The 10,371-nt window shown below is 36.9% G+C and overlaps 5 protein-coding genes across 5 annotated transcripts; 3 read left to right on the top strand and 2 right to left on the bottom strand.

Annotated features, from left to right (window-relative positions):
* Nucleotides 1–169: 169 nt before the first annotated feature.
* On the top strand, nt 170–1,384 carry YSR3 (sphinganine kinase YSR3; the record flags this gene model as incomplete). The annotated part of the gene is made up of 1 exon (XM_003675214.1): nt 170–1,384. The coding sequence occupies one exon, from the start codon at nt 170–172 to the stop codon at nt 1,382–1,384; it is 1,215 nt and encodes a 404-aa protein (XP_003675262.1).
* A 628-nt stretch (nt 1,385–2,012) lies between these two features.
* MRS4 (Fe(2+) transporter) lies at nt 2,013–2,918 on the top strand (the record flags this gene model as incomplete). The annotated part of the gene is made up of 1 exon (XM_003675213.1): nt 2,013–2,918. One exon carries the CDS (start codon nt 2,013–2,015, stop codon nt 2,916–2,918), a length of 906 nt encoding a protein of 301 aa, XP_003675261.1.
* Nucleotides 2,919–3,080: 162 nt separating this feature from the next.
* Nucleotides 3,081–4,388, bottom strand: HFL1 (Hfl1p; the record flags this gene model as incomplete). Its single annotated transcript, XM_003675212.1, has 1 exon — nt 3,081–4,388. The coding sequence occupies one exon, from the start codon at nt 4,386–4,388 to the stop codon at nt 3,081–3,083; it is 1,308 nt and encodes a 435-aa protein (XP_003675260.1).
* Nucleotides 4,389–4,868: 480 nt separating this feature from the next.
* On the bottom strand, nt 4,869–6,173 carry NAP1 (histone chaperone NAP1; the record flags this gene model as incomplete). The annotated part of the gene is made up of 1 exon (XM_003675211.1): nt 4,869–6,173. One exon carries the CDS (start codon nt 6,171–6,173, stop codon nt 4,869–4,871), a length of 1,305 nt encoding a protein of 434 aa, XP_003675259.1.
* A 520-nt stretch (nt 6,174–6,693) lies between these two features.
* NCAS0B08030 (uncharacterized protein) lies at nt 6,694–10,245 on the top strand (the record flags this gene model as incomplete). The annotated part of the gene is made up of 1 exon (XM_003675210.1): nt 6,694–10,245. One exon carries the CDS (start codon nt 6,694–6,696, stop codon nt 10,243–10,245), a length of 3,552 nt encoding a protein of 1,183 aa, XP_003675258.1.
* Nucleotides 10,246–10,371: the final 126 nt, after the last annotated feature.

Raw genomic sequence — 10,371 nt, 5'->3', positions numbered from 1 at the left:
TATTTATTATCAATCTAAGTTGATTAACATTTCTGCCTAGCATTTGATTTACGCGTCTATACAACACCCTTTGCCACAGATTTCATTAAATAAAAAGAGTTCTTAACAATTACCAAACTTTCGAAAGATATTTATAAAAATAGTACCGACTCCTATATCGTATACAAAAATGACAACACAAGGTTCCGTTGAAGTTATCCAGGAGGCAACACCAATACTTTCGCATGAGGTCCAAACTAAAGGGGAAAATGTATTAATCAACCCGGGGAACCATCCAGCAGATCACTTTAAATCACGAATGTCCGCAACGAGGTTCCAAATTAGACAATATTTGACAAGATTCACTGATACCCAATCTGAAACGCTACGTGATTGGCAAGAAACGTATAGAACTGGATTTGGAGACGTATTTTTTCCCTACACGGCCTTGATGGGGGCACATACATTCTATGTGATATTTTTACCGATGCCCATTTGGTTCGGGTATCATGAACTGACCAGAGACATGGTTTACATCCTTGCATATTCTATTTACTTGAGTGGGTATCTAAAGGATTATTTATGTCTTCCTAGACCAAAATCACCCCCAGTTAGAAGGATTACGTTGAGTAAGTATACTGCCAAGGAATATGGGGCTCCAAGTTCACATTCTGCTAATGCTACGGGCGTCAGTATGCTATTCTTTTGGAGAATATTACAAAGTAAGGATTTACCATCGATGATGAAATTGGGGTTATTAGGTATCGTGTCCATCTACTACCTGACTTTAGTTGTTGGGAGAGTTTATTGTGGCATGCACGGTATGCTTGATCTAATCAGTGGATCTGCAGTCGGTGCCATTTGTTTCCTTTCCAGGATATTGATAGGTCATATCTTTAGGAATTTCCAATCTGCAGAATATCTGTGGTTCCCCATAATAAGTATCGCCTGGGGGTTATTTATCTTATTCTATCATATAAGACCTGTGGATGAATGTCCCTGTTTCGAAGATAGTGTTGCATTCATTGGAGTCGTATCCGGGTTTGAATGTAGTGATTGGATCTTACAGAAACTCAATTCTGACTTAATGCATTGTACCAAATATAGTATCATGGGCTCATTTATCTTCTTGAGACCATTCTTGGGTGTTGCATGTGTTACTCTATGGAAAAGTGTTGTTAGCAAACCTTTGGTGTACAACTTCCTGACGCAGATTCTTCATTTACATGATGATAGAAAAGAGAAGCAATTACAACATGATAAGGTCAAGGACCATATTGAATGTCCGCTATACATCGGAGAAGCTAAACTTGATATCGTTGGCAGATTCTTTATTTATGCTGGTATCCCCTTCACAGTTATATTAATCTGTCCAATTATATTTTCATTGTTCCATGTGATGTAAATTTGCATCAAACTCGGAGTTTCAACACAAGACGACTTAAGAGACATTTTGAACCCGTCAATAGGGTTTGCATTATTAGGACAAGTATGAGAAATTACATTATATAGTATATTATATACATACATTCACACATATCTATATTCAGAAAGAAGTATACTGTTTAAATCTTCGAGAGTCCTAAGCGCTTACTAACTGGTAATTGGCAGACCAAAACTTTTCATTTTTTGCACCGGGCAGATCTGGTCCTTTTATTTCCGACACCCACTTTCTGTGAAATCTCTGTACAAAGCAATAAACATGGCTGTTTGGGCTTATACTCGATGATCCAGCAAAGTGAGATGAGGTTTCGTAGATATATAAGTTGTGTATAACGCTATACAAGCACTCGTCCTTCTGTACCCTCTCATTTTGGCCCTTGTTGCATTGTAAATCCTCCACATCTAGCTCCGACAAGATCATTAGTCAACTAAATTTTCTTGGGAAAATATCAGCATTAATAATCACCTGGGCAATAGACAATAGCTATTCTGAAAAGAGACACATATAAAGGGCATCTCCAACCACCCGCCATTGTTCCCGAACCAATTCATCCTCAATACCATAATAAGTAACCACCAACTACCAGGATATGAATACTAGCGAAATTTCGACGGCAGAAGAGATAGATTACGAGGCCCTACCTGACTCAGCACCACTATCTCACCAGTTATTAGCTGGTGCATTTGCAGGTATCATGGAACACTCTGTTATGTTCCCCATTGATGCTTTGAAGACACGAATACAATCAACATCTGCTAAGTCTACATCTAATATGTTATCACAGATGGCTAAAATATCTACTGCTGAGGGATCTCTTGCCCTATGGAAGGGTGTCCAATCAGTCATACTTGGGGCTGGTCCCGCTCATGCTGTCTATTTTGCCACATATGAATATACAAAGAAATATCTAATCGATGAAAAGGATATGCAAACTCATCAGCCTCTAAAGACGGCATTAAGTGGTACTGTAGCAACCATTGCTGCTGATGCTCTAATGAATCCATTTGATACTTTAAAGCAGCGGATGCAATTGAATACTAATACTACAGTATGGAACGTTACAAAGCAAATTTATAAAAATGAAGGGTTCTCAGCCTTTTATTACTCTTACCCAACAACTTTAGCCATGAACATCCCCTTCGCTGCATTCAATTTCATGATTTATGAATCTGCTACTAAATTCTTTAACCCAACAAATGATTATAATCCATTGGTTCATTGTTTGAGTGGTGGGTTAAGTGGTGCCACGTGCGCGGCAATAACGACTCCATTAGATTGTATCAAGACTGTTTTACAAGTAAGAGGTAGTGAATCTGTCTCCTTACAAGTTATGAAGGAGGCCAACACTTTCCAGAAGGCTACGAAGGCAATTTACCAAGTTCATGGTGCCAAGGGTTTTTGGAGAGGGTTACAGCCAAGAGTGTTCGCTAATATGCCCGCTACGGCTATCGCATGGACTGCATATGAATGTGCCAAGCATTTTTTGCTAGGTTAATCGGATTCATTCATTACTTATACATTGCACCATCATTACCCCATGTTAATATATATTATTATCCGTGAATAATGGAATGTACTATAACCTTTATTTAATATTTAATCAAATCGAATAAATAAAATGCATACTTATTAATATTAATACTCTGTAAACAAAACTTCAAACAGATATTCTATTTTGTACATCTTCTCGAAGCCTATTCATTGATGATGTATATTTATAACCGCTGGAATCCCAAGATACGGGATAATTGGGGTCATCAGGGATATAATGTCGGCCAGCAGCATTAGTATCCCATTTTATAAACTCTTCGAATTCTTCAGGTTCATCTTCCTCTTGGCGCGTTTGGGAGGGAAAGGGTATTAAGTTGTTATTATTATTATTGGATTGTCGATCTGTACTTCCATAACCAACCCAATATCGATCAGTACCATTATTTGTAAACCTGACACCATGGTTAATCCTATTCATTCGGGAATCTGTGTCTGTCCTTGCTATCAATATACTATCCACAGTCGGATCAAAATTCCTGAAATTGTAATACATAGAACCAACAAATAACGTTTGCTTAGAATCCCATTTCAGATCAGCACCACCGAAGCAATCCCTTAAGGCGTATTTAAAGTTCATTCTAGCACCCATAGGTAAAGATTGATTGGAGTAAGGTTTCCAGGGAAATGCCACTAGATGCAAGATGGCAAATCCAAACATCTCTAGACAAAGGATCCCGTTTTGATACAAATACCCTGTCATTTCATCTTTTCCCAACACACCCAATATGTTTAAACCTTGGATGATCATACTTTGCCAATAGGATACAAATATGATTAATTTGACACAAAGAAATTTACTCCAGGGATGGAATGGTCTTAACTCTTTGTAAAGGAATTTCCAAAACAACGCTAAGTTATATAATGAGCAGGTGACTGACACATTATAAAGAATCACTAGAATAAATTGCAATCTGGAGAAATCGGCAAGTTGACATATCAACATACCAAGACAATAAAGTGGCTTAAACCAAACATATTGAAGAATACCTCTTTTGACTTTTAAGAATTCTTGGGGATCAGATAAGTCAACCCTTGGTAAAAATGAACCAAGTATAAATATTGGATGCTTCATCGGTGGATGATCAAGGCATGTTTTTGTAATAATTTCTCTTTCCCCGCCTAGTATGAGTATTAATAAGGAGAAAAATGTGTAAATGACGAATGCTTCGTAGAATTCTCTTACGGGATCAATAAATATTTGTGAAAAATGTGGATATAAAGTTGCCATGAGACAGGAGAATGAGAAAATTGGTACTAATACTTGAATTCTAACGGTTAATCTCTGTTCAAATGGCTTTCGATACTCAGACAATTGTCTTAAGATAGAATAGCATGAGAGAAGTATTGCGAAGGTTGTGCTTAGATAACATGACCATTGCCACCACCATGGTAGGTACTCTTCCACTGTTATCATTGTTACATATAAAATAATCAGCGATGATTAAGGATCTTGATATGATGCGTTGAATGTTTTAGTCACCTAAAATTGTTTTTCGGCCGAAGTTCTATATTGTTTTGATATTATTCCAAGAAAGATGTAGGTGACACATATCATCAGAAAAACAGCTCATTTGTGTTGGTTCTAGTCCTGACAGTTTCTCAGTAAGGATTGAAACTTGCCCAATAGAGAATAGTACTTTTACAGTTGTAAAGAAAAAGAAATAATTAACCTTAAATTCTCTGCTGTTTAAGACACGTTCCTTCGAAATTGCGTCTGGTTGTAAAAGTTACATCTATTTAAGAGGAGCAATTCTACTGGAACAATTCGAACAGTAATTCTGCCTTAGAAAGTAGTTTCAGATTTATAATATAAATTAGATTAGGTTACTTTATATAATCGGTTATACGAAGTGTAGATGTGTATATGGTGTGGACTAATTCACTTACAAAGAATTCAGGATTGCTTGCACTCCGGGGCTTGTTCCTTTGTATTATTGGCCGCAAAGTCGTCTTCCTCTTCTTCATCATCCTCATCATCTTCATCATCTTCATCATCATCTTCGTCTTCTTCTTCCTCTTCATCATCATCGTATTCATATTCCATTGCAGCTCCAGTAAACCAATCAATAGCTCTTGGGATCAATTTATCCTTCAATTGTTCTCCAATTGCATAATCTAAAGCAAGACGAGCTTCTAATGCTGCCAATTCTTCTGGGTCTTGTTCATCTTCGTCTTCATCATGATCATGACATTCTTCACCTTCAGCATGATTGTGTTCATGTTCCGGTATTTGTGGAGGATCAAAGAAATTGAAAAATGATTCAATTGGCGTTAGTTTCTCAATAGTACGCACTTGCTTTGTAGTCTTATTTCTTTGTTTTCTTATATCAACTTCGATGGTAACATTATTTTCATTACCATTCCAATTGATTTCACAACCTTCCGCATGATCATATATGAAGTCACCAGAGTAACCTAATTCATTTTGATAGTAGTATGTCTTTACCAATTCGGTATTTGAAAAGAATGTATTTGAGGGATCAAACTTAAAGATTAGTTTGAAACCTGGTCTACCTTCAGTCAAATATTCCAATTTAATATCAGTTAAATAGTCTAATACTTCAACATCTCTTTCAGTTATCGTTTCAGAGACAGTTGGTAAGTTTTCCAAGGCAGTTAGCCAGAATGATGGAATACCCTTGACATCCTGTTCTTCATCATCTTGTTCATGTTCTTCATGTTCTTCATCATCCTCATCCTCATCTAGACCAATTTCTTTACCTCTTGCAATTTCAGCTTCTGTGGGATTCAAATCACCAGAGATAAGAGCGGAACGCCTCTCAAACAAAGGTTTATATAAATTCAAAAATTTGTTTTCTAGTTCAAACATTTCCACTTGGAAGTCCTTCTCCAAGACAAATAAATCATCCTGTAATTTCTTCAAAGCATATAATCTTTCCTTAACAACGAGAGGTAAGCTTTCCACATAACCAGAATCTTGCCCTATCAAAGTTCCCAATTTCTCTTGGATACTTTGTAATAATAAGGGCTCATTTTCCATGATAACCTTAGCGGCAGCATTGGAATCATCTCCGGATTCTTCATTTATGGTGGAATGTGCACTAGCTGCTTGGTTCTTCACTGGGTTACCATTCTTTAAATATGAAGTGGCAAGAACACTGGCTGGAGTGTTGTGCGGAGTGGGTGCGTTATCTATCTTCATAGAAGACTTAGGGTTTGTTCTGATGGGTGCTGACATTATAGCAAGTTGGTTTGAGTATTTCCTTCTAATCCTCCTATTGTGGTAGAAGTGTTCTGGCTTGTATTGTCAGCTCATCAATTTATTATTCATTATTATTTTTTTCACTGAGAGACTTTTTTCCTTCGAAATTTCGGATCCGAAGCGGCAAAAAGAAACGCGGAAGTCGTCTTGAACGATATGTTTACAAGTCTCTCTCAAATCACATATAATGAAGCCAACCAACGATCATAGTATTTCAGGATTGATATTTCTGTAGTGTGGGCCTTCACAATCTTCCTTTTCGCCAACAGTTGATCTCCGATACGTAAATAGAATGTTTCTGCAAATTTGGGAAGATTTTGGAATTTTCAAGATAGCGCGCCATCTCGCGCTGTCGTTTTGACTCCCTTTGCCAAATATCATGAAGAGATAAGCGATTAGCTTGTTAGTTATATCCTCATTGTAGCTAATCCTGTAGTTCTTAGGACAGTTCATACAGAAGAGCATTACATTTTAATCGGAGCAGGACTCTCGTGAAATGTACTCTACTATAATGATTATGCTACTACGGTGGTACTCCCTCTTCCAGCACTACTTCCCATGCGATAAGATCTTGGTGCGGCGTATGTTCAAATCAATAGTAAACACTACCATTGCATTTATATTTACATTGATACCAAAGGTGAGCGCTAGGCTGGGCACGGAACCAGCCATGTTGCCATTGATCTCTGTCATCGTGCACCCAGGGAGAAGAGTGGGAGGTACCATTAAGGGTGCCATATATTGTACTACGGGCCTTATATTTGGGCTAGCTTACTCCATCTTTGGTAGATTCCTGGCACAACAATGCATGGGATCCAATTGGAATAAGTATGATGAAGTTGATCAATATAAATATAATTTCCATGGGTTCAGAGCGGGATTGGCCATCCTTGCAGTGTTCGAGTCAATCATGCTTTTCGTTCACGGTTGGATGAGAGTCATTAACCATTTTTATTTCGGAATCGTGTTCCCCTTGTTCTTGGTGGTACATTTCGCATTCATGGCTTCGTTGACCGAATCAGCTGGTGTCATTGCGAAGTCCTTTAGTGATCCCTTTTATATGGGTATTGGGATGTCAATATTTTGGAATTTGGTTTTATTTCCTGAATTTGGTAGTACATACTTGGGTAATGCCACGGTGGAAACGTTTAATGAAATTCATAATGCCATTGATGAATCCATAAAATTCTTCATATCCTTAGATCATTGCATATATCCGGCAGATTCATCCAAACCTATCACTCTATCGAAATTATTGAAATTAAAATCAGGAATTGAAAATAAAGTTAATAGTTGTGATTTAGTCCTTGATGAATCTATTTATGAAATATCATATTCCTACGTACCCCCTACTAAAGTGATACCACTATTAGAGAATTTTAAACAATTAACCATTTCGATCAATGGTTTAATAAATGCAGGACAGTTAGAATTCGTATTGTTGGGAGAACGTCAAAATGAAAAGAATAAGACTGTGGAAGCGGCTGTAGATAATATTCACAAGGAAATTACATTTGCTAATCCTGAAGAATTATTAACTTTCTTACAAAAATTGAAGACTCCAATCTATGATCTACATAAGGCTCTGAGTCAGGGGATTTACACCACAAAATTGATTCTTTCTTATGATTTTGATGTGAATTTTGAAAAGGTTACTACATCTAATACATTCCATGATTTTATTGCATATCGGAAAAAGAAAGATTTTAAAGATGTCAACAATGTTCAAGTCTTACAAGAAAATATTGATTCTTTGATTAGCATCTTAAATGATTTTGATACCAAATTTATGGCTGAAATGAATCGTTTAAACATTTTGACCCCTAATGACGAAATGTTTCTATTGTCATCATTTTTAATAAATTTAAAAGAAACTACAAACGCCATTATCAATATTATGCAATCTACAAAGGAAATTCATGAACTTAGAATTAATCAAGAAAATAAAGGCTGGTTGAGGGGTAAAAGAGTTTGGTTCACATTTATGCGAAATTTTGATTCGTTCAAAAGATGGTTATTCGGAAGTACAAGCGGTATTACTGAAAGTGAAGGTTTGAAAGGTACTTTGAATACAAACGTGTACGATAATCAAACAGAACTGGTCGTGAGAAGACCTGATATGGAAGAAGAAGCGGTATTAAAGGCACCACAGAAGGAAAAACTTCCATTACGACTTCCACAAACAAATGCTCCCGAGGAACAAGCTAAATTGACATCACCACCAGTGGAACCTTTTACTTATAGGGTTGTGTTTGCATGGATTGATAAGTTCTGTAGAACACATAAACCTCATTTCCGTTTTGCTTTCCAAGTAGTAATTGCCTTAATGGTCGCATCATTCCCCATGTTCATTGCAAAGACGCGCCATTGGTACATTGAATTTAAAGGTACTTGGATTGGTTTCGTGTGTATCCTTTGTCTCGAATCATCCATTGGTGGTACTTTTTGGGTCTTTTTTCTTCGTGCAGTTGGTGTTATAGCTGGTTCTGCATGGGCTTATTTATCGTATGCTGCCGGTATTCACAGAACTAATCCATATTTGGAAACTGTTATAACTGTTTTCGGTGCCATTCCTGGATTTTATTTTTATCTGGGTACCCCATACGTTAAGGCTGCCATTATTTATATCATTAGTATTTACATCGTCATCTTGGGCGCAAAACCTGGTAGCATATTACTAAGTTTTGCGAAGAGATGTCTGGCAGTTGGATATGGTGGTGGTGTCGCCTTGATAGTTCAGGTATTCTTTTTCCCCATCAAGGCAAGAGATCAATTGAACGAAGAAATTTCGTTTGTTTGTAGTTGCATTTCTAAGATGGAATTAATATTTGCAACGGGATTAGAAGGGGAGAAATTAACAGAAAGTCTAACTGACATTAATTATAAAAGATTTGCTAAGATATCTTCAAGTGCTAAAGCCGCCTTAGGTCGTGCAAGTGCATACAAGGGCTTAACAAGACAAGAACCAAGATTAAAAGGTGAGTATACTGAATTGGAAAATATCTTTACCGAAATTATTTTTATACAAAAGCAAATCATTGAAAGATTGGATAATGTGGCCTTGATGAGAAATAGATATGGTAGTGCAATCATTGAAGAATTGAACGATGTAGTTTATCCATATAGACGACAATCGGTGGCAACTATAGTCTGCATAATGCGTGCTATTCAAGAAGCTTTTAACAACAAAATACCGTTACCGCAGTTTCTTCCAAGTGCGAAAATTGCCCACAGGAAACTTATTAATGAAGTTCGTATCATCATCCAGTCCAGATATCATACCCAAATCAGAAGGTTTCAAGAAAGAACTGAGGCCATTAGACAAATGTATAATGCGAGTGATGATGAAAGCTCAGAAGATTCAAATATTTCTCCCGGTAATTCAACAGAACAATTAACTATGAAAACTCGTCAAGAAGTCAATATGTCACCACAAGATTACTTCTTAAGAGAAAAGTTCCTTAGTTGGAATGCTTCCAGCTCTGCCACTGAAGAAATCATCGAATATATTGAAGAACTATTGAGATTGACAAAAATATTGGTTGGTGTCAATGAGTTTAAATATGGGTTTTTATCTCGTCCACTTTATGAAGATTGGGCTGCTGAGGCAGTAAGAGGATTTGATGATTTTATAAGTGGTTCAAGCACCAGAAAGGAAAGTAATGAACGAATTGAGACAACTACAGAATCAGTATTAAATGAATCTAATGAAAGTTTGACATCAGAGGGCTCTATTCAATCCGACGAGTCGAATAATGTTGTTGCATATGAACCTCGGCCTAAAGTGGGGACAGCTATTAACTTAGCCCGTATTGCATCTCAAACTGCAGGAAAGAATCAACCGTTACCTAAGAAGTTTAGAGATAGGACATTTTCAATAGGTTCTAGAGTTGGAATGGATGCTGGAGATAGGATGAGTAGTATAGAAAGAAGAAGAACCTTAGGGGACCCCGATCCAAACTTTAATGACGACGAAGAAGAAAGTGGTGATGAAGAACTGCCATTAGCATTGAAGATGATTGTGAATCGTAAAGCCAAACGTGACTGAGTCACAAAAATAATAAAAATGCATGTTTTATGAAGTGTCATGAGCTATATAGTAAAGACCAACTACTTAACTTAAGGAAGAGATAAAACATTTGTAATCATATATAAAATACTCATAAACGAAAAT

Source organism: Naumovozyma castellii, chromosome 2 (assembly GCF_000237345.1).
Source record: "Naumovozyma castellii chromosome 2, complete genome".
In the NCBI taxonomy this organism is placed as follows: Eukaryota; Fungi; Ascomycota; class Saccharomycetes; order Saccharomycetales; family Saccharomycetaceae; genus Naumovozyma; species Naumovozyma castellii.
The sequence above is the reverse complement of the archived record's forward strand: the minus strand, read 5'-3'. Positions and strand labels throughout refer to the sequence as shown.